This window comes from Hylobates moloch, unplaced genomic scaffold, assembly GCF_009828535.3.
Source record: "Hylobates moloch isolate HMO894 unplaced genomic scaffold, HMol_V3 SCAFFOLD_15, whole genome shotgun sequence".
In the NCBI taxonomy this organism is placed as follows: Eukaryota; Metazoa; Chordata; class Mammalia; order Primates; family Hylobatidae; genus Hylobates; species Hylobates moloch.
In genome coordinates this window covers 4,555,682-4,578,730 of record NW_026652290.1, presented here as the reverse complement: position 1 = coordinate 4,578,730, position 23,049 = coordinate 4,555,682, and the positions used below count along the sequence as shown (strand labels likewise).

General features: G+C 57.7%; 1 protein-coding gene across 1 annotated transcript; it reads right to left on the bottom strand.

Annotated features, from left to right (window-relative positions):
- Positions 1 to 6,600: 6,600 nt before the first annotated feature.
- Positions 6,601 to 22,576, bottom strand: TMEM235 (transmembrane protein 235). Its single transcript, XM_058428782.1, has 11 exons — positions 22,387 to 22,576; positions 20,924 to 21,004; positions 20,755 to 20,838; positions 20,170 to 20,307; positions 18,401 to 18,511; positions 17,972 to 18,061; positions 15,663 to 15,912; positions 14,814 to 14,876; positions 12,656 to 12,742; positions 12,450 to 12,504; positions 6,601 to 6,690 (listed from the first exon to the last, which is right to left on the bottom strand). The coding sequence occupies exons 1-11, from the start codon at positions 22,574 to 22,576 to the stop codon at positions 6,601 to 6,603; spliced, it is 1,239 nt and encodes a 412-aa protein (XP_058284765.1).
- Positions 22,577 to 23,049: the final 473 nt, after the last annotated feature.

The following is a 23,049-nucleotide window of genomic DNA, read 5'->3' as shown; positions in this document are numbered from 1 at the left end:
GTGGTGGCGCGCGCCTGTAATCCCAGCTACTCGGGAGGCTGAGACAGGAGAATTGCTTGTACCCGTGAGGCGGAGGTTGCAGTCAGTCAAGATCGCGTCACTGCACTCCAGCCTGAGCGACAAAGCGAGACTCTGTCTCTCTCTCACACACACACACTCGCTCGGCCTCGGTTTCTCCTTCAATGAGCAGAACCTTCTGCTCCAGCATCACGGGCTCGCAGGTTCTCCGCCGCGACGCAGCGTGTACTACAACTCCCAGCGTGCCACGGGGCCCGTTCGCAGAGGCTCGCGCATGCCCGCCTCGAGGGAGCGCGAACTACAACTCCCAGCGTGCCATGGGGCCCGCTCCCCGGACCCCCGGCCCAGGGCGGCTGCCTCCCAGCTCTAGGAATTCTGGCGGTACCGACCTCGCCGCTCCCGCTGCCCTCGCTGGGGAGTAGAGGAGTCAGCAGCTCCCGCCGGGGTGGGGAGCCGGCGCTGCCCGCGCCATGCTCCGCAGACTGGCCCGAGCGGCGGCCCCGGTACATGGGGCGCTCCGGGCGCGGGGGTCGCAGCCCACGTGGTGGGCCTGCGCAGCGACAAGGTGACCAGGCCCAGGCCGGCCACGAGGCGCGTCATGGCCGAGGCGGTTGTGGGGGACGACGACTACGGCGAAGACCGGCGTGCAGGCCGGAGATCGTGGAGGCGGCAGCAGAGCTCTGTCCGTGATGGTCTGGGACGCAGGGGAAGTGGCTCCCCTGGCGCTTAAAACCCATTTATGCCTAGTGTTCCATTATTGGAACGCTAAGCATCTGGGAGGTATTTATGTCCTACTGCTCAAGGTCATCGCCAAGGTCTGATGGCAAAAATTCAAAAAATTGCAACCTTCGACATAAATGGGTTTAATGAACACCTGCCACAGGATAGGCATGCTGTCTGCGTGCGTGCCGCTGTTATCTGAAAGTTAGAAATGCAGATTCCGGCCGGGCGCAGTGGCTCATGCCTGCAATCCTAGCATTTTCAGAGGCCGAGGCAGGCAGATCACGAGGTCAGCAGTTCGAGACCAGCCTGGCCAACGTGATGAAACCCCATCTCTACTAAAAATATAAAAATTATCCGGGCGTGGTGGTGGGCACCCGTAATCCCAGCTTCTCAGGAGGCTGAGGTAGGAGAATCACTTGAACCCGGGAGGCAGAGGTTGCAGTGAGCCGAGATCGTCCCACTGCACTCCAGCCTGCGCAACAAGAGCGAGACTCCATCTCAAAAATAAAAAAAAAATAAATAAAGAAATGCAGATTCTCAGGGCCTGCCGAGGAGAACCTGCATTTCTACAGGCCTACCAGGTGGTTGTGTGTGTCCTGCATTTTCACCCAGCTGCCCCCTGAGATGGGTGATGTCCAGTCTTGCAGAGGAGGGTTCTGAGATGTGGAGGGAGGTGCTGCAGGCCCCATACTTAGTAAATGGCAGAACCAAGGTTTGAACCCGGGTCTTCTGACTCTGAAATCCACAACCGTTCTACTGCACTGCCTTCCCCCACAGAAGGCAAATGGAAAATAGACGTAGAAAGGGGCAGGTTCTACAGGCCGCACCTTGCAAGGAGTGGGTTCTAATAACCTAGGGAGTGTCTCCAGGGTACAGCCACCCCCAGCCCCAGCCCTGGGTCATGAGTTGCCATAGTGAACCACTTTGACTGTTGGGGTGTGCACACCCCTCAGCTAGGCCAGGACAAGCCATAGGGTCACCAGTTGAATCCTGAGGGCCCGTCTGTTAAGAGATTAAGGGATGGCTGGGGCTAAGCATGTATCCAGCTGCCGCCCAGTGTTGCTGGAGATGCTGATCTCCATGCTCCCAGGCAGCCTCACATGTCAACAAGTCACTGCCGCTCAAGGAGAGGCTGGGGAGGCGCTTGAGTTGATGGGAGCCTAGAGAGGGTGCCCTGGGAAGCAGAGGATGGGGCGAAGCTGTGGCTCACTGGGAAGGGGCCTTCACAGAGGAACCCTCCTGCAGGCTGAGTGGAAGCATCCCAGGCAGGGAAGGGAGCACCGGCCCACAGGGCAGGGGGCTTCAGGAGCAGAAGCAGACTGGTGAGAAAGGTCTTCAGGGCGCAGGTGGGCATGTGGCAGGAGTGGAGAGTGCAGGAGGCTCTGAGGAGCAGAGGCAGAGGCCAGGTCACGCCAGCCCTGAGTGTCATGCTAAGGACTTGATGCCACAGTTGGGGGGACCACAGTGGGCTTTACAGCAAGAGTGGGAGCCTTCCTCACCCTCCAGCTGCACCCTCATGCCCTGTCCAGCCCCCCACTCACCCCTCCTGACAAGGAAAGGAAGTCAGCAGAGAAACCACAGGCCCCACCTGCAAAGGGCTGAGGGGAAAGGAAGTGAGACAGGTGTGAGGTCTGCTGGGGACAGGTTCAAACCACAAGAGAGGTTACTGGGGGGAGCGGGGAGAGGCCATGGCCCAGGGTAGGTGGGGTGCAGAGTTGACTGAGGGCCCCGTGGAGCTGGATATGTGGTTGCTAAGCCCACAGAGTGTGCAGCTGGTGGACGGGGCTCCAAACCCACTCGGCCGCTCACCGGAGCCTCGGGCTAGGGGCCTCACCTGGGCTCACAGCGTGCTCTGGCCCAAGTGACACAGGGAAAGCAGTGTGGACGGTTCTGACACCCAAGTGTGCGAGCACAGCGGCTTCCCTGTCCCTCCGCAGAGCTGCAAGAAATGGCTGCGGAGCTGCTAGGGCTGGAGTGCACCCTCTTTGTGCCCTCCAACACTATGGCCAACCTCATGTCTGGTGAGCGCCGGGCGATTTCTGTCTGCCCAGCAGGTCCTCAGAGCATGGGGGGCGGGGGAGCTGTGACACTCGTGGACCACATTCCTGCATTTCTGTTGGGTTGGGCCGGTGGGGAGCCCTGGAAGGAGATGGGGGAGGAGGAGAGTGGGGGCTGCAGGTCTGCTCCTCCCCGGCTCCTCTTCCGAGGGTCCCCAGGGCCTCCGGGCCAGCACCAGGGACCTCTCCACATAGCCCTGGCTCCAGGTTCCTGCAGCCACACCTTCCTCTCACCCCTCAGGCCTGTCCTCCGGGCTTCCCTGCTCCTGCCTCCCCTCTGTAAACTGTCCCATGATTAAACACTGCCAGTTTCCCAGTGTGTGTGTGTGTGCCATCTGTTTCCTGCCAGGGTCTGATGGCTGCAGGTGCCTCAGCTGCTTGTCCACCAAGAAGCAGCATTGCAGCAGCTTCTCCAGCAGGCGATGCTTTGCGGAGGGGCTTTGGGGCGCGGGTGTGCAGGCTGGGCGTGGCCCAGCGATTCCCAGCACAGCACAGCCATTCTAGGCTTGTGTGTTTAATGGCATGGTTTTCCAGCACGTGGCACTGAGGTGTCTTGAAGGTGCTGTTTCCTTGCCGGCCTCAGGCATTTGTGAGTTGACTGTAGCCTTAGGGCTCAGCCTAGCCACGCTGAGCAGGGCCACATGCCTCCAGACTCAATGCCAAGACCTGCCCTCCTTCTGTCTCAATGATGTGTCACTGCCGGCGCCGGGGCTCCCAGCTCCTCCTTGGGCAGGAGTGTCACCTCCACGTCTATAAGCAGGGTGGGGCGGCTCAGGTAAGGAGCAGGCATTGCTCACCTGGGGCCCCGGGCATCCTCCAGCCAGCGCAGGCTGCTCAGGGGCAAACCCACTTCCCAGGCACCAGGCTGAGACCTGTAGAGGGGAGAAAAGTCAGCCATGGAGAAGCTGGCTGGGATGGCGGCATCTCCAGGGGAGGAAGGAAGGAGAGCAGAGCCCCAGATTTGCCACGTGGGGGCGGCAGCGGCAGCGGCTGGCCCCAGGCTTGCCGGGCAGACACCTGGGTGGTGCTTGGTGCCTGGTGCCCTCTAGCGGACACTCGGAGCACTCCCGCGCTCCCGACGGGAGCCAGACAGCAGCATCTGAAGAGTTAACAGGGGAGGGGCCCAGTGCTCCCCAGCTGGGACGTCTGTCCAGATGCACAGACCAGAGGAAATGCTCCAAGGCCCAGATCTCGGGGAAGCAGACACAGGACTCAGGATCTGGGTCCTTACTCCAGAGGAGCCCCCCACTCCGCCAAGAGGTGCCCCTGGACCCCTCAGCCCTCATCCCCTTCCTGACCCACAGATGGCTAGAGTGCACTCCCACTCCCTCCCAGAGCTGCCCCACGGCACCCTGGACCTGGCTGAGCTGGGGAGGATGATCACGCGGGGCCTCCAGAGCCCCTACCACCAGGTCTGCGAGCTCATTTGCCTGGAGAACTCATACAGCAGCTCGGGTGTCCGGGTCCTCCCCATCGACTACCTTCGCCAGGTAGGCCCAGCCCCACCACTGTGTGCCCCCCACCAGCCTGATCCTGGCTTCCTGTGCCCCTGGCCCATCCTGGGGTTCAGTCCCCTCTGATTTATGCCATGGGCACCCAGCAGCGGCCAGACCTGTCACAGGAAGGACACACGTGTGGTCCTAGGCTGAAACACAAAGGGAATTATTGCCCCAGGTCAGGGCCCCTAGTCCCTGCACCAGCCCAAGAGCAGAGATGCCCCCACCCCCAAGTCCCCAGAGCTGAGTCCCAGAGCAGCACCAGGGCCTGCTGCCCTGGTCTGGAAACGTGCGCCCCATGAGGCTGTAGGAACAAGCTTGTGTGAGGGCCCTCCACCTGGTCCTTGCCACCCACGTGCGAGGTGAAGAGGCCACAGTGTCTGAGCTCTGCTGTTCACCAGATGCTAGTTAGGCAGCAGCCTAACTCTCCAAGCCTTGCGTTCCTTGCCTGTGAAATGGGAGCAGTGGCGTCTCCCTGGAGTTGTTGTGCAGCCTAAATGAGGTGACACACATTTACCCTTGGCCCACGGTCATTTGGCCCATGGTCAGTGTGTGACAAAGCTGGATTAAATGTGCACCCCCAGCCCCTCTCAGAGCCCAGCATGGAGGCTTAGGCAGCACAGCCTGACTGCTCGAGTCCCAGATCACCAGAGCCAGTCACCAGCCAGGTCTCCTGATCCCTCCTGATTCCTCAGGCAGCTAAGCCCAGGCCCCTCCTCCCTCTATGCCTCCCTCAGGCCTGGCCCCTCTGACTCTGCCCGCACCTCGTCCCCAGGTGCACCTTCTGGCCCAGACCTATGGGGCCCGGGTCCACCTGGACGGGGCCCAGCTGATGAACGTGGCGCTGGCCCTGCATGTCCCACCCACCCACATTGTGGAGCACTGTGACTCTGTGTCTTTCTGCCTCTCCAAGGTGGGAAAGCCCTGGGCTGGCCTCCCACAGACAGGTGGGGTGGGGTGCCCCAGCAGGAGGCAGGGTTGGATTCCTGAGCTCCATCCCTGGCAGCTGGCCCCAGGTTCCCCTTTGACACCTCTGCAGACAGGGCGACGCATCTGTCCCCACCCCAGCCCAAGGACAGGGAGGTAAGCTGGCAGGAGTCTCTCCTCTCCACCTCCCAGGGCCTGGGCGCCCCAGTGGGGTCCCTGGCTGGGAGGCCCAAGGACTTCATTGAAGAAGCCTGGCACCTCCAAAAAGCCCTGGGTGGAAGCGTGCACCAGGTGGGGATGCTAGCTGCGGTGGCCCTGGTGGGACTGGTTCACACAAAGCAGGCACTGTGACAAGACCACGGGAACGTCCAGAGAATCACCAAAGGTGCCTGGACAGGACGCCCCACCCTCGATTCCCTGTGCTTCCTCTGACTTGGCCTGAGCTGTGCTGTCGGGGGTCCTCCAGCAGGCCTGCAGGCTTCTGGATCCTGGGACTTGGGGTGGCCAGTGAGTCACTAGGGCGGGACCCAGGGCACCAGCTGCTTCAGCAGACCCTACTCAGTGCAGAGTCCGGCCTGGGGAAGCCTTTGGTGGACGGCCAGGATTGTGACGCTCTACAGAGTCCGGCAGAGCCTCTAACCCGGGTCTTTCAACTGTTCACTGAGTCCTCCAACAACCCCATGACGTCCCTACTTCACAATGAGGAAATAGAGGCCCAGAGAGGTCAATAGGCTTGTCTGAGATCACACAGCTAAACGCAGCAGAGCCCAGTCTGTGCGACTGCAAAGACCAAGTCCGGACACAGGGCTCTGCCTTCCCCCACTGCGACTGGACCGCCCCCTGCCTCCCGGGTGACCTTGCTGGGCAATGGGGTCAGGGTCAGGGCCTGGGGTCGTCTCCGCTCACCTCAGGACCTGGCCCAGGACTCCAGGAGCTGGTGTTGTCCGTCTGCTCAGTTGATCCCACCTTCGTGGAGACGAACATGGTGATGGTGAGCACGGCTGGGTTGAGGGCCGTGAGTGCTGACCAGGTGGCCACGTGGCGTGGATGCCGCTGTTCCTATGGACACAGCAGTCCATGCTTACCGTGTGGCACCTCGACACATCTCGGCACAGGACACTGAACTGGTGCTGAGGCCGTTGGAGCCCTGAGGACGGAGTGACTGGGAGCCTGTGCCTGGGCTGGGATGGAAGCAGGGAGTGGAGGGGTTCCCAGCAAGCAGGCAGCAGAGGAGGCGTTACCTGCTCGTGGCTCTTTGGTCCCCTTCACCCCCACAACACTCAGGGTTAGGACCTCCCCCATGCTTGTCAGCACACACTGAGTTCCTCCAGTGTCTGGGACAGGGTGCAGGGACAGGAAGGACACCCTTCCAGCCCCCGTCACCAGAGCTCGGGAGGCAGCAGGGCAGGCCTTCGCTCTAGGTCACAGAGGAGCCCTTTGTTCAGGGCCACGTGGCCAGTGACAGCTTCCTGAGTTCAGGAAGGGAACCGTGAGAAGGAAGCAGAAAGGGACACGGGAGCTTGATGGCGAGGGCTTTAACTGCCGTGGTGAAGGAGTTCCACTTTATCTTGTGGTCCTCTAATACGTATTTTCCTTTTTAGGAAATAAATTACTCAGGGCCGGGCATGGCGGCTCACACCTGTAATCCCAGCACTTTGGGAGGCTGAGGCAGGCGGATCACTTGAGGTCAGGAGTTCGAGACCAGCCTGGCCAACATGGTGAAACCCCATCTCTACTAAAAATACAAAAATTAGCCAGGTGTGGTGGTGCGTGCCTGTAGTCCCAGCTACTCGGGAGGCAGAGGTGAGAGAATCGCTTGAACTGGGGAGGTGGAGGTTGCAGTGAGCCGAGATTGCGCCACTGCACTCCAGCCTGGGTGACAGAGTGAGACTCCGTCTCAAAAAAAAAAGAGAAAAGAAATTACTCTGCTTAACAAAATAATATGTCTGTATTGTAGATGATTTGGGAGTAAATCTCACTTTTAGCAACTCTTAGGGTAGTTCAGGCAGACTCAGTCAAAAAAAAAAAATGAAGCCAGGCATGGTGGGGTGTGCAGCTGTGGTCCCAGCTACGCTGAAGCCAGGCATGGTGGGGTGTGCATCTGTGGTCCCAGCTACGCTGAAGCCAGGCATGGTGGGGTGTGCATCTGTGGTCCCAGCTACGCTGAAGCCAGGCATGGTGGGGTGTGCATCTGTGGTCCCAGCTACGCAGGAGCCTGGGGTAGGAGGATCATTTAAGTCCAGGAGGTGGAGTCTGCAGTGAGCCGAGATCACACCACTGCATTCCAGCCTGGGTGACAGAGGGAGACCCTGTCTCAACAAATAAACAAACAAACAATCTGATAGTAGTGAAGAGCCTTCGAGGCAGTCATGAATTGTGAGGTCAAGATCTGGGAGAAGCGGGAACCTAGAGAGGTGAGCCTGGCATTTGGGACACTTTTCCTCTATGCATCTGCTCGGGAGCTGAGGAACTGAGCAGAACTTTTCACAGGCACGCAGGGCTGAGGGCAGAAGCTGAAGTTCAAGGCCTGCTGAAAGACCCTGGTTAAGAGTCCCTCAAGCAAGACTCTGTCTCAAAAAACAAACAAACAAACAAACCCTCAAGCTTTGGGTTGGGTCCCTGAAGGGCCACCCACTAGGAGTAAGGGCAATTGGAAGTAGACTGACCATCATGAGAAGTGAAGCCAGCTGTGAAGCACTGTAATCCCTGATTACGGCAATCTGGGGTGGCGGGTGCCTCTGGCCTAGAGGCCTGCCAGAAGTTAAAGATCGGTCTTCTCTGGAGGAAGGCGACGTCTCCCAGAGCCTCCAATTTCCTCTACAGTTATTCACATGGGATGCCCCCACTCAATCAGAAATAGCCAGGCATAGAATGGGACAAGATGTGATTGAAAATGAGAAAAAAATGGACAAAAGAGGCCAGGCATGGTGGCTCATGCCTCTAATCCCAGCACTTTGGGAGGCAGAGGCGGGCAGATCACTTGAGGTCAGGAGTTCGAGACCAGCCTGGCCAACATGGTGAAACACCATCTTTACTAAAAATCAAAAAAAAAAAAATAGCTGGGCATGGTGGTGCGGGCCTGTAATCCCAGCTATTTGGGAGGCTGAAGCAAGTGAATCATTTGAACCCAGGAGGTGGAGGTTGCAGTGAGCCAAGATCACACCATTGCACTCCAGCCTGTGTGACAGAGCAAGACTCTGTCTCCAAAAAAAAAAAAAAAAACACCCTTAGGTGACCCAGATAACAAAGTGGCTTGTGCCTGTAGTCCCAGCTACCCAGGAGGCTGATGTGGGAGGATCACTTGAGCCCAGGAGTTCAAGGCTGCAGTGAACTGTGATCATGCCACTGCACTCCAGCCTGGGTGACACAGCGAGACCCATCTCTAAAAAAATAAATAAATAGCTTGAGTGTGGTGGCTCATGCCTGTAATCCCAGCACTTTGGGAGGCTGAGGCGGGTGGATCACTTGAAATCAGGAGTTCGAGACCAGCCTAGCCAAGATGGTGAAACTCCATCTCTACTAAAAATACAAAAATTAGCTGGGCATGGTGGCACACACCTGTAATCCCAGCTACTCTGGAGGCTGAGGCAGGAGAATCGCTTGAACCTAGGAGGCAGAGGTTGCAGTTAGCCAAGATTGCGCCACTGCACTCCGGCTTGGGTGACAGTGAGACTCCGTCTCAAAATAAATAAACAAATAAATTAATTAATTAAATTAAATATTCTAGGCTGAGTGTGGTGGCTCATGCTTGTAATCCCAGCATTTTGGGAGTTCGAGGCAGGCAGATTGCTTGAACCCAGGAGTTTGAAACCAGCCTAGGCAACATGGCAAAACCCTGTTTCTACTTAAAAGTACAAAAATTAGCCAGGTATGGCACCTGTTGACCCAGCTACATGGGAGACTGAGGTGGGAGGATTGCTTGAACCTCCCAGGAGGTGGAGGTTGCAGTGAGCTAAGATTGTGCCACTGCATTCCAGCCTGGGTGACACAGAGAGACCCCATCTCAAAAAAATAAAAAATAAAATATTCAAGGAATTATAAGGCAAGATAAAAAAAATTTGGCAGGAATCTTGAAACTATAAGAAGGTCATATGGAAATTCTAGAACTGAAAAATACAATAACTTAAGAACTCAGTTAGATAGGTTTAATAGTAGATGAGACACAGCTGGAGAGAGAATTAGTGAAGAGGGAGGTAAATCAAGAGAAAATATCCAGATAAACAAAAGATGGTTCTTTGAAAAGAGTAATAAAATTGATAAACCTCTAATGAGACTGATCAAGAACAAGAGAAAGGAAGTATAAGTAACTAGTGATAATGGCTAGGCACGGTGGCTCACGCCTGTAATCCCAGCACTTTGGGAGGCCGAGGAGGCAGATCACCTGAGGTCAGGAGTTCAAGACCAGCCTGACCAACATGGAGAAACCCTGTCTCTACTAAAAATACAAAATTAGCCAGGCATGATGGCGCATGCCTGTAATCCCAGCTACTCGGGAGGCTGAGGCAGGAGAATCACTTGAAACCGGGAGGCAGAGGTTGCAGTGAGCTGAGATTGCGCCATTGCACTCCAGCCTGGGCAACAAGAGTGAAACTCCATCTCAAAAAAATAAATAAATAAATAAATAAATAACTTGTGATAATATTAAAAAGAATAAAGAGGCTGGGCACAGTGGCACATGCCAGCACTTTGGCAGGCTGAGGCAGATGGATCACCTGAGGTCAGGAGTTTGAGACCAGCCTGGCTAATATAGCAAACCCCATCTCTACTAAAAATACAAAAAAGTATCCAGGCCTGGTGGCGTGTGCCTGTAATCCCAGCTACTCCGGGGGGCTGAAGCAGAAAAAATGCTTGAACCCAGGAGGCAGAGGTTGCAGTGAGCTGAGATCCCGCTACTGCACTTCAGCCTGGGCAAGAGAGTGAGACTCCATCTCAAAAAAAAAAAAAAAAGAAGAAAATAAAACTTACCTATATTTTTATCATCCAAGAATAACTATTAATATTTTTGTCTATTTCATTCTAGATATGTATATATGTATATAAATCTGTGTGTGTGTGTGTATTAAAGAGGAGAGGTATACAGTCACATCAGTGCTTTAGAAAGCCCTTATTAGGAATCCCAGAAGGAGGATTGGTTTTAGAATGGTAGAGACTTTAGCTTAAGAGTGTTCACTTTGAGACCCCAAGAAGAGGTGGTTAAGAAGCTGCCAGGAATATAAGCACAGAGCTCAGGAGAGGGCCTGGACTAGAGGAAGAGCTATGAGAAACCACAGCATGGGCTGGGCGTGGTGGGTCATGCCTATAATCCCAGCACTTAGGGAGGCTGAGGTGGTTGGATCGCCTGAGATCAGGAGTTCAAGACCAGCCTGACCAACATGGAGAAACCCCATCTCTACTAAAAATACAAAATTAGCCGGGCATGGTGGCACATACCTGTAATCCCAGCTACTCGGGAGGCTGAGGCAGGAGAAGCACTTGAACCCAGGAGGCGGAGGTTGCAGTGAGCTGAGATCACACCATTGCACTCCAGCCTGGGCACCAGAGAACAGAGTGAAACTCCGTCTCAAGAAAGAAATGAAAGAAAGAAAAGGAAGGAAGGGAGGGAGGCAGGGAGGGGATGGTGGAAATCTTGGACTGCAGTGAGTGTAAGGGGAGAAGAGTCCACATGACAGGCAAAGGGGAGTCTCCCTCTGTCCCTCCATCTCTTAGAAGAATCCAGATCCATACTGTGGAAGATCCAGTATACAGGAGTTCCCAGGGCCCCAGAACTGCTCTCCTGTGCTTGAGAAGGTGGTAACTCAGAGATTCAAAAGAAAGCCAGCAACTCTCATGCCTGTAATCCCAGCACTTTGGGAGGCCGAGGCAGGTGGATCACCTGAGGTTAGGAGTTCGAGACCAGCCTGGCCAACAGGGAGAAACCCCGTCTGTACTAAAAGCACAAAAATGAGCAGGGCATGGTGGCAGGTGCCTGTAATCCCAGCTACTCAGGAGGCTGAGGCAGGAGAATCGCTTGAACCCGGGAGGCGGAGGTTGCGGTGAGCTGAGATCATGCCATTGCACTCCAGCCTGGGCAACAAGAGCGAGACTCCGTCTCAAAGAAAAAAAAAAAAAAGAAAAGAAAAAAGCCAGTAACTCTAAGCCCCTGTAATTCTATGTCTCCCTTACTGCCCTGTCTGGGGCAAGCAGCAGCAAAAGTACATTATGTTGGCTATCCATTGCTGCATAACAAATGACCCCAAAACATAGTGCCTTAAAGCAACTATCATTAAATATCATAAAATAACTATCATTATTTCCCATAGCACTGTGGGTTAGGAAATGGAGAGTGAGCCGGGTGTGGTGGCTCACGCACACCTGTAGTCAATCCTAGCACTTTGGAAGGCCGGGGCAGGTGGACTGCTTGAGCCCAGAAGTTTGAGACCAGCCTGGCCAACATGGTGAAACTCTGTCTCTACGAAAACAAAAAGTAGTCAGGTGGCCGGGTGTGGTGGCTCACATCTGTAATCCCAGCACTTTAGGAGGCCGAGGCGGGGGGTATCACCTGAGGTCAGGAGTTGGAGATCAGCCTGGCCAACGTGGTAAAACCCCATCTCTACTAAAAATACAAAAATCAGCCAGGCATGGTAGCACGCACCTGTAATCCCAGCTACTTGGGAGGCTGAGGCAGGAGAATCGCTTGAACTTGGGAGGCAGAGGTTGTAGTGAGCCAAGATCGCACCACTGCACTCCAGACTGGGCGACAGAGCAAAAACTCCGTCTCAAAAAAAACCAAAACCAAAACGAAACAAAAAGTAACCAAGCCTGGTGGCTCACACCTGTGGTCCCAGCTACTTGAGAGGCTGAGGTGGGAGGATCACTTGAGCCCAGGAGGGCCATGCCTCAGTGAGCCGAGACGGAGCCGCTGCTCTCCAGCCTAGGTGACAGAGTGAGACCCTATCTCAAAGAAAAGGGGGCGAGGCGGAATGTGGGAGTGGCTTACAGCTGGAAAGTTCTGGCTTGGAGTTTCTCACGAGGTTGCAGTTAGGACATCAGTGAGAACTGCATTATCTGAATAATCCTCTCGCAGGTGGTATGCCCACACAGCTGACACGCTGCTGCTGCTCTTGGTGGAGGCCTCAGTCCTGTCCATGTGAGCACCTCCTCTGGGCTTCCTGAGTGTCTGATGACTTGCTTCCCCTAGGGTGAGCAGCCTGAGACCGAGGCAGAAGCTGTCTTCTTATGACCTCCTCACACGCTGGTACCTCCTACTTGACACCCAAGTCAGCTGTGACTCAGTGTGGTAAGGCCTACAGAGGGGTGAGCACCAGAAGATGAGGACAGACGGGGGCTCTCTTGCGGGCTGCCTACTGCATTTATAAATGCCGGTTGGGCATAGGGCCTGAGCTGATGAGAGGCCCCTGTCCTCACAGAGGTCAGGCCCCTGGCAGGGGCACCTACCAGGTGGTGCAGATAAACATGCCAGAGTGGGATGCCAGTGGGCCCAGGACCTGGCGGAGCTGGGCTATCCCTGGAGAAAGGGCTTTGCTGTGGCGAGTGGAGCAAGAGCCTTTGATGCTGGCGGACGGGCCTCTGAGCCAGGGCTAGTTTCTGGCACGCACACACGCTTGCCCACACACATGCACAGAACACCTCTGGATGGACAGACATGCGCACCGCTGTGACAGTGTTTACTCACCTTTGTGCTGTTTGTGACACACGGGCATGTGTTACCTATTTTGAAAAGTTCTAAGAAAAATCTAAGAGAGAGGCCCACTTGGACCAGTGGATCCAACCGTGGGAAGCACCATTGCAAGCGGATTTGGTGCACCGGCTCTCTCCTCTTGCTGTAAACAACGTAGCACCATTTGAGCCTGATGTCATGTTGTCTATTCTGGGTGACCTTGAACCATGCACTGTCTCTTCCCTGGGAGGCACTCATCCGCCTCTTAATCACAGCCGCAAAGCCTGACACTCAGAGAACCATGAACACAGACAGACCCCTTGGGCCAATCACTGTGGAGACTAGCCAGAGAGTGAGGGAGTTAACTGGCCATTCAGAGGGTGAGGAACACTCAGCGGCCAATCAGAGAATGTGGGGCATCAACGGGCCAGAGTGGAGTCAACTAGCCAATCAGAGAGTGAGGGATGTGGCTGGCCAATCAGAGTGAAGGAGTTGACTGGCCAATCAGAGCATGAGGGAGTCCACTAGCCAACCAGAGGGTGAGGGTTGGCCAATCAGAGGGTGAGGGATGTGGCTGGCCAATGAGAGAGTGAAGAAGTTACCTGGCCTGGCTAAGTTCCACACCCCCCAGAACACGTGGAGGCAAGGTGGGCAGGTCTGTTCTGGAAGGGAAGGGGCAAGCAGCACACCCTCCCCACCACACACACTCTCCGGGAACTCTGGTGGTCCCAGCAGTCCCTCCCCGGTGTGTCTTCCTCAGTGTCCTATCCCCAGAGCCCAAGCCCATCTGCCGTGAGAGGCCTGAAGTTAGGCTCACACCCCTGGCTTCCCAGCAAACCCCGAGGAGAAGCCTCCTCAGCAGAAACTGGGGGCCAGGAGGAGGAGAGGAAGAGTCCCCCACACCTTTCCTCCCAAGCTGAGAGGACGTGTCCACAAAGCCAGCCCCTGTTTCCAACACGGAGACCCAGGCCCCCCTCCCCACTCCCTGTGCTGACCTGGGAATAAGAAGTAGGCTTGTGTGTCTGCAGATGACTTCACAGTGGACACACACACGTGCACACATGCTCTCAGAACACCTCTGAATGCACAGACAGACGCGCACAGCTGGTGACAGTGTTTGCTCACCTTTGTACTGTTTATGACAGAGGGGCATGTGTTACCTATTTTGAAAAATTGTAAGAAAAAAGGCTTATACTGCACACAGCACAAGTGATTTATGTAAGGACAAATGGGCACAATGGTCCCACATGGGATGGTAAACGTTCAAACACCAGGAGGAAGAGGAGGCCCCGCTCACCCCCCAGATTTGTCCTTACTGGGCCCCAACAAAACTGTGCCACCCCCTGGAGCCCCCAGGAGCTTCCTTAACCTTTGAATCAATAAAGAGACCTAGGGGTGGGGCAGGGTGGAGGAAGGTCAAGCTACAAGAGGCTGCCACCTTCCCCAGCACACCTCTCAAGACTCGGGAAGGGCCCCCAAACCCCAAACGAGGCCGTTTAGTGCTTCCACGTATTGCACAGGCCCTGGGAACACTTCTCCTGCAGCCGCCTCAACTGTCCATCTGCATAACGGTGGGCATGCCCCAGGCTTTGTGGCCCAAGGGGACTCAAGTGTGTGCTGGCTATCCCTCTTCTCACCTGTCTCTCCCTGGGACCGGCAGTGGGCCTGTGGGCCTGGGCCTGGGCCTGCAAGCTGAGCCCCTCCCAACCTGGGGTTCTGCCCTCTGTTTAACAAGCCTGCATCTCAAACTCCAGGCCCAGCCCTGCGCCACCCTAGGCAGCCCTGGCCCCTGTGGTCAAGAAGCCCTCTCAGCCAGGCCCCCTTTGAGGCAGGCAAGGAGTGGCCCCAAACTCCTCCACCATGGCATGACACCCCCACCCCACCCTTCTGGGACTTCCATCTCTACCAGCTCAGTGTGCCCACCAGGGCACTCACAATGGCATCCCTCCCCCAGGTTGCTGCAGAGAGGAAGGGTCGGGGGCCGGAAGCAGCAGCAGCCTGTGCCAGGACAAGGACAGAGATCTGGGTGCCTGCTCTCCCCGGAAGCGCTCAGTGGAAAGTACCTAGCAGGCTTGAAAACAAGGGAGGGGGCGGAGGGGCATATCTGGGTCGCTCAGCTCCTTGCCCCCCACACCTGCACATCGGAGGGGGCTCTCGGGCCCTCTCCTCAGCCTCTTCTCCACCAAGCCTGCCCTCCGGGGAGAGTGGACAGAACAGAGGCCAGGTGATCTGGGTGGGTCCCTCTGCCACTCTGGGCCTCAGACTCCCCCTCTGTAAAATGGATAAAGGGTAGCCATTGAGTAGGGCCATTGCAGGACTGGAGAGCAGCATGGAGCCCAGCCCCGCGGCATTTAACAGACACCTACTTTTCTCCCAGGTCCTTAGGAATGGGGGCAGAAGAGGCTCACTAGCCTGCTGGGGAAGGGGCGAGTTCAGGCCACACCCTTGAGAGGCGCCCCCACCCAACTCTGCCACTCAGCCTGTGTCACCTGGGCCACTTACTTCCTCTTTCTGGACTGGCTCTTCTCATCTCTAAGAGGCAGTTGAACCAGTTAGTCCCTAAGGAGCCTGCCGGGGCAGGGGAGCCTCCCCAAATATCTACGGAGAAACTTGAGGAGCTGGATTCTTGGCTCTGCCCCCCACCCCTTGTCACCCCCTGGCCCCTTCCTGGTCAGGACCCCAGCCAGGCCCAGAGAAGGGATTCCCAGACTCTCAAGGGGCCCGGGCCCTGGCCCTGACCTCCCAGTCCCGGGAGGTGCAAAGGGAAACCCAGCCCCCACTCACCTCCCTCCCACCTGCTGGGGACTCAGATGACCACAGAGTGGGGGGCTCAGGCTGAGGGTCCAGGCAGCTGAGAGCAGGAGGGCCCCGCTGAATGCCTCCAAGGCACAGGAGCCCCAGGCCAGGGCCATGGACCAGCCGAAGCTGACGCGGACGCCCTGCACGTGCTGCGGGCCATATTGCCGCGCCGTCTCCGCGAAGGCCAGGTGTGAGTAGCTGATGTAGATGCTGACCCCCGCCAGTGTCAGGACACCTGGGGGAGAGATGGGGAGGGCAGCTGCTCAGTGTCTGCTCCGGCCGGCCCAGGCCCAGATGGTCCTGCAGACATGGCCTCAGCATCCCCGGCCCCGCTGGCATTCAGGCAGAGCTGCAGGCAGCACACCACCCTTCCTGTCCTGGTTAGCCCTGCCTGGCTGTCAACCTGGCCCCCTCTCCCAGATACCACCTCCTGCTTGGGGTCGGACAGGACTAAAGGTAGTCAACTGCATTTGGGGGAGTGGAGCTTTCAGAGCCTCCAATTCAGTCCTCCAACCCCAGAGACCTCATCCCACAAAGCCTCCTGCAAACAGTGCCACCTGCCCCTCAACATGGTTCCCACTCACATAACTGCCCCCCACACACCCTGTACCCTCCATGGCCCCCAGCACACACATGCACACACACACCTACACGAACACATTCGCACACATTTACACACACACACACACACACACACACACACACACACACAGCCATGGCCTCTGCTGGCAGCAGGTTGCCCAGTGCTCTGATCAGTATGAGTCTGTGCCCTCCACCCCCGCCTCCTCTTCCTCACACCTTTGCCCTCCCTACCTCTGGGGCTAACATCCCCCTCCCTCTGACTCCCCTTCCAGAGCCCCCCGTCCTCCCAGCTCTGAGTTTCCGGCCCTTCCCCAGGGGAGGATGCCTGCCCTGGGCCTTCCTCGCTCCTCCCTCCCACTCTCCACATGGTCAAAGCTGTTGTCAAAGGAATGAAGCCGGGCTTTGCACAGGGTGGTGGGCACCAGGCTTCATCCGGCAGTTCAGGGTCCAGAAAAGAGCTGGGTAGGGGACTCGGCCCATGCCTCCAGGGCATTTTACTGTCCACTGGGCTTGGAGGAACCAGCCCCGAGTGCCACCCCCTTCCCACAGCTTCAGGCTGATGAGAAAGCCTGTCCTTGGTGCCGACTGTAAGGAATGTTAGCCAGGGGGCAGGTGGCCCTGATTTCCCCACAGGCACTTCCTGGGTGCACAGGGTCGCCTCTGGGCACTGCCCAGCCAAAAGAAGGCAACTGACTCAAGCTGCCGTTCAGGGCCAGGTCTGGATCTCACTGGTGCCCAGTGAAGGGGCACAACCCAGCCTGGTCTTCTGCGATTCCTCCTGGGAATCAAACTTGGGAAAGAGAGTGGGGAGAAGAAGGCATGGGGAGGCTGGAGGAGGGAGGACACATGGATGCCTGCCCGGCTGGGCAGCGTAGCAACAGAAATTATGGATTTAATTTGGGGAAGAATGTGAAGCCAAATTGAATGAATTGGGCCCTGGGAGAAGCAGGGGGTGCTGACTGTGCAGCAGGAGGTGCCTGTCTCTGCCTGCAGCACTGGCCGCAGCTGCAGCCCAAGGCCCCACTTCCTGGCAGGCCGCCCCACCAGCTGAGCCCTCTCCAAATACCAGCTGACTCCTGTAGCCTGGCCGAGGACACGGCCTTTCTCCCAAAATGAAGGTGAAGAGTAAGCTCCCACACTGGGACCTGAAGCGCCTCCCAACTCCCTGGTGATGGGGCCTGGGCTCAGCTTCTGGCAGACCTCCTTCTCAGCCTCCCACCTCCTAAAGGAGGCCTCCGCGGCTGGCACCTGCAGCCTCAAGCTGGGAAACTCTAAAGGACTCTGTCACCGCGGGCCCCGTCAGTACCCCAGGCCCCCCATGATCCTGTCTCAGGGAAGGGCACCCAATCCATCTGGGGCCCTCCATCTCCCTCTCCCTCCCCCTCCTTGCAGTGCTAGTGAGGGATGAGGGCCTAGCTGACACTAGGCAGGTGCCTTTGGTGTGACATCCTGAGAGCCCTCTGTGCTTCAGCCCACAGCTGACCCTCATACTAGGATGGAGGCCCCCTCTGCTTGGGGAGGCTGGAGTCACAGTGGAACCCCCACCCATCCACCAGCTACCTCCAGCCCCTCCACCCCCTAGCTGGTGCCTTTGCTTCCAGGCACAATGCAGAGGGTCCGTGTCCCTGTAAGTTCTTCCGGTTACAATCCCAACCCAATTACTTCGGTCGCTGGCTCCCAAAGGTCCCCTTAATTGGATTCTGAACACTCACAGATGGGCTGCAGGGTCGGGTCATTTGGATTCTTCCTGATTTCATTGTCTAGAGGAGACCTTGACTTCAATGTTGTTCTCATGTGGCCTGTGACCAATACCAAGGCTGCTGGTTTCCCCAATCACTGCACCCAGTCGGGCGTCCTCAGTGACAGAGGCCTCCCAGAGAAACAGGGAGGGTGCCCCCAGCCCTGGATGGTCTGCTCCTTGTGTCCACAGCCTTGACAGTGGAGCTGGCCTGAGACACCAGGCCTGGCTCAGGCCTAGCCTTGGTTGACGGGGTGGCAGAGGACAGACTGTCAGGAGCCCCCAGTCCACCTTCGGCAACAGCCAGTGCTGGGCAGTCGGTGGAAACTGAGGAGACAGCACCAGCGGGGGTGAAGGGGAGCCCAGGCCCTCGGCCCTCTCCAGGCCTCAGATTTCTCCCCTGCAGCTGGGACTGGGGGGCCTTCAGAGGAGCACGTGGCCAGCACTCGGCATGCAGTCGGAGCTGGAGCCCCGTCGGCGGATGGGTGGCTACCAGTTACAGTCTCAGCCTGTGCTGGGGTCAGAGCTGAGGCCTCGGGTGCCCCGTCGCACCTGCCTTCGTGCCTGGCCCTGCCTCGTCTGTGCCAAACCCCTGAGCCCTTGCTACTCCCACCAGGACAGTGTGGGAACGAGAAGGGTGTGGTGAGGGGCTGGCCCCAGGGCCCCCCGCATGATCTGACTCAGCAGAGCAGGTCCTGGGGTTGCCCTGGAGGCCCTCATGCCCCCCACACCAAGAAGCTTGGATCCTGGTGCTCCTCCCTGTCCCAGGCTCTGACCCACAACCAGAAGCCCTGCTCCTATCACGGTGCTATGGTTTGGTGTCCTAGCCCGAATCGCATATGGAATGGTAATCCCCAGTGTTGGAGGTGGGGCCTGGTGGGAGATGACTGGATCATGGCGGTGGCTTCTCATGAATGGGTTAGCACCATTTGCCTTGGTGCTGTTCTCTGGATACTGAGTGAGTTCTGAGATCTGGTTGTTTAAAAGTATGTAGCACCCAGGGCCGGGCGCGGTGGCTCACGCCTGTAATCCCAGCACTTTGGGAGGCCGAGGCAGGTGGATCACAAGGTCAGAAGATTGAGACCATCCTGGCTAACATGGTGAAACCCTATCTCTACTAAAAATACAAAAAAATTAGCCGGGCGTGGTGGCAGGCGCCTGTAGTCCCAGCTATTCAGGAGGCTGAGGCAGGAAAATGGCGTGAACCCGGGAGGCAGAGCTTGCAGTGAGCCAAGATCATGCCACTGCACTCTAGCCTGGGAGACAGAGCAAGACTCCGCTCAAAAAAAAAAAAAAAAAAAAAGTATGTAGCACCCAGCTGGGCACGGTGGCTCACGTCTATAATCCCAGCACTTAGGGAGGCTGAGGCAGGTGGATTACCTGAGGTCAGGAGTTCGAGACCAGCCTCACCAACATGGAGAGACCCCATCTCTACCAAAAATACAAAATTAGCTGGGTGTGGTGGCGCATGCCTGTAATCCCAGCTACTCAGGAGGCTGAGGCAGGAGAATTGCTTGAACCCAGGATGTGGAGGTTGCAATGAGCCAAGATCATGCGATTGCACTCCAGCCTGGGCAACAAGAGCGAAATTCCATCTCAAAAAAAAAAAAATGTGTGTAACACCTCCCTACTCTCTTCCTCCTATCCCAGCCATGTGAAATACTGGCTCCCTGCCTTGGCCTTCCGCCTGTGATTGTCATTTTCCTGAGGCCTCCCCAGAAGCCAAGCATCATGCTTCCTCTACAGCATGCAGAACCGTGGGCCAATTAAACCTCTTTTCTTTAAAAGCCTAGCTAATTTTCGTGTTTTTAGTAAAGAAGGGGTTTCACCGTGTTGGTCAGGCTGGTCTTGAACTCCTGACCTCAGATGATACACCCACCTCAGCCTCCCAAAGTGCTGGGATTACAGGCATGAGCCACTGTGCCTGGCCTAAACCTCTTTTCCTTATAAATTACTCAGTCTCAGGCATTTCTTTACAGCAATGTGAGAACAAATACACATGGGTACCTTCTGGAACCACAGGGAGCCGCCTGCCATGGCTCCATCGCCAGGCTCAGCACCCGCCCAGAAGGGAGCAGGGGACGAGGGCAACAGGAGAGGCAGCACCCCACTCCCAGGACCTGTGGCCCGGGTCCCATCTTTGGAGCCACTCCCCCAGGGCCCCAGACTCACCCCCCAGCAGGAAGTAGCAGCCCGTGAAGAGCAGCAGAGGCACGCTCTGGGCCAGGGAGCTGAGCAGGCCGCAGATCCAGCCGCACACGAGAAGGACCAGGCTCAGAGGCAGGACCACCATGACTGCGCGGTGCAGCACTGCAGGAAAGGGGCCTCGGGTGAGAATTCTGGTCCAGGTGGGCCCTTCAGCGCTTGTCTGCCAGAGGACAGTGACATGGTGCTTCATCTTCTCAGGAAAGGCGGCTGACACCCATCTCTGTGAAAACCACTGGACCCTCCCAGTGGCCCCCTCTCACTCTGGCAGGGGCTTCCTAAGGCCAGGGGAGGGAGGTGTCCCCAGAACCCTCCCAGCCCCCAGCCCCAGGCCTCACATGTCCCCCAACCCGCCAGGTGGAAGGTGCCAGCCAGGTAGACAGCAGGCCATCTGGAAGAATCGAGTCCTAAACGGGGAGCCAGGAGTCTGCAGAGCCCGCAGGATCCAGCCACGCTCGGAGCTGCCCGGCTTCCCCAACAACAAAGGGATGAGCCTTAGCCACTGAGAGGGAAACTGAGACGGGAAAACAGGACAGGCTGGGAGCCGGGCACCTGTGGTTAGGGACAGCAGCACAGCACCGGGACAGGTCTGCGTGGAAACGTCCTCTTGGAAACACAGGGGCGATGGAAGCAGTGCCGCAGGATGGGGATGGGAATGGCTGGGATGGGCCTTGCCTGAATATTTGGAAAGGATGGGGAGGTGGCCACACCCAGGACTCACAGATGAGGTGCTGCACCGAAGTGGAGACGTCCAGGCTTTCACTGGCGAAAGGGTCCACCAGCGGGATGCAGCCGTTCTGCCCTGGGAAACAGAGGCCTCAAAGCCTGGGGCCTGGACGCCGTGGTGCACCCAGCAGCCTCACCCCAAGCCCAGGGACCCCCGTGCACCACAGGGCCCTGCCAGCTTCTCTCTCCTGCTGAAACTCGGGGCTGGGACTCCAAGTGGGATGAAAGGCCCGAGACCTTTCGCCTTGTTTATTTTCACGTGCAAGTTATGCCTGCACAGATGCGTGTTTAAAATTTCAAACGCTCCATGGAGGCCCCTTCAGAGTCCCTCAGGCAGGGGTCCTTGTAATGCGTTTGTGTGTGGAACTCAGGCTTTGCCTGAAAGGAAAAAGGTGTGTGCAAAACAGGCTCCTGGGAAGCCTCGCTCCAGAATCTTCCTGACTTGTGTCATGCGGGCATACATACTCTCTGGTTCTCACACGCGTGCAGAGCCACCTGCATAGGCACATGCCTGTGCACACGTGCACACAGGTGCATGTCAGGAGGTCTTTGGAGCACAGTTAGGCACAGTCTGTTGGATGGATGAACACACGGCTCCTAACTCCTCCCCAGTTGCACTGAGGAAGACCAGCACACGCGCACCACCCATGCATGCACTCACTCATATACATGCACACGCACTCTCACATGCACACACATGCACACTGACATGCTCACACACACTCATATTCACATGCACACACAACTACACACACTCACAGTCACACATTCACATTGACATACACAGCCAGGTGCTCGCACATGTTCATGTTCAGCGCATGCACACACATTCAGATGCACACACATGCTCACTCACACACACATCCCTGCTGTGCCAGCCCTCGCCCTGTGCAGGGGAAGCTCCCCAGGCTGGCCCCAGCTCCTGAGGAGGGAGCTGGGGGGAATGGAGGGGGCCCTGTGGACCCTCCAGCCTGCTGGGATCCCCTTCTCTCTCCCCGGACTCTGAAGCCTCTGTACACATTTGGAACCCCTGCCCCCACCGCATCAGGAGGTGTGGGATGAGCAGCTCGGACAGTGCCTGACAGGGAGGGGGACAAGGGGCTGCCAGGCCCAAACCCCGGGGAGCGTGATTAAGAAACAACCCCTGGTGACTTGGATGAGGCCCCCCAGCTACACACCTCGAGGCTTCCCTCCCCCACTCTTGCCCCACAGCCCCCTCCTCCGGCTGTGAGGGGCCCCGAACAGGGCACCTTCCCTCCTGTAGCCCCTGGGCTGTCAGTTTTTGGGGGAGACGGAGGGTGATGGGGAGGGAGCTGAGAGACACCCTGGGGCAGAGCGGGATGCAAGGGAGGGGTCCTGGGAGGGGGTCTGGCGGGGCAACACGGGCAGGGCGGGGTTAGGGGGGTGTTGGAGGGAAGAGGTCGCGGAGGGAGGAGGGCCGGCTGGGTGGCCGGTTACCTTCGCAGATGCGCCAGAGCCCCGAGTGCGAGGAGAGCAGCTCTGCGCGCCCGGGCCAGGCGCTGCCATTGCCGGCGTCCGCCACCTCCAGGATGTACCAGTAGTCGCTGGCGACCGCGGCGGCCAGGAGCGCGAAGCTGAGCAGCGCACCCAGGGCGGCCGCCAGGAGCAGCGCGCCCAGCCAGGCCATGGGGGACGCTGGCGGGTGGGGACGGGTCGGGGCCCCGGGGGCGGCGGGGTGCGCGCGGAGCCGGGAGCCGGGAGCCAGGGGACGGGGGGGCGCGGCGGCGCGCGGCTCTTCTGAGCACGTCCCCGCTCCTGCCCGCGCACTGGCCTCGCGGGCCCCCTGGGGTCGCAGGGCGATCGACCCCACCTCTCTGCGGTCGCCGAGCTCGCCCCTGGGGGAAAGGAGAGGAAGTCGGGAGCCGCGCGGCGAACCTGGGACCTGGGCTCCAATCCCAGCGTCCCCACGGGCTGGCCCCGGGTCCTTGGGCACGTTCCTTAATCTCCCTGAACCCCCGGCTCTTCAACAGCCAAACGGGATGCACCTGCCTGGCCGGGCTGTGCAGGGCTTGAGAGGAGGAGGGAGGGTCCGCCAGAGACCGACCCCAGGAGGATGGCCGGTCAGGCAGCAGGACCACCCACCCGCTCTCCTGGAAGCAT

Bases quoted from the DNA above. Each gene is read 5' to 3' on its own strand.
- TMEM235 (XM_058428782.1), bottom strand. From the start codon at position 22,576: ATGGCCTGGCTGGGCGCGCTGCTCCTGGCGGCCGCCCTGGGTGCGCTG. The intron at 21,005-22,386 runs GTAACCGGCCAC...TCTGTTTCCCAG, and splicing joins GCTCTGGCGCATCTGCGAAG to GGCAGAACGGCTGCATCCCG. The intron at 12,743-14,813 runs GTGAGTGCCCTG...CACTCGCCACAG, and splicing joins CCTGGGGGAGGGATGCCATT to CAAAGCCCTTTCTCCAGGGA.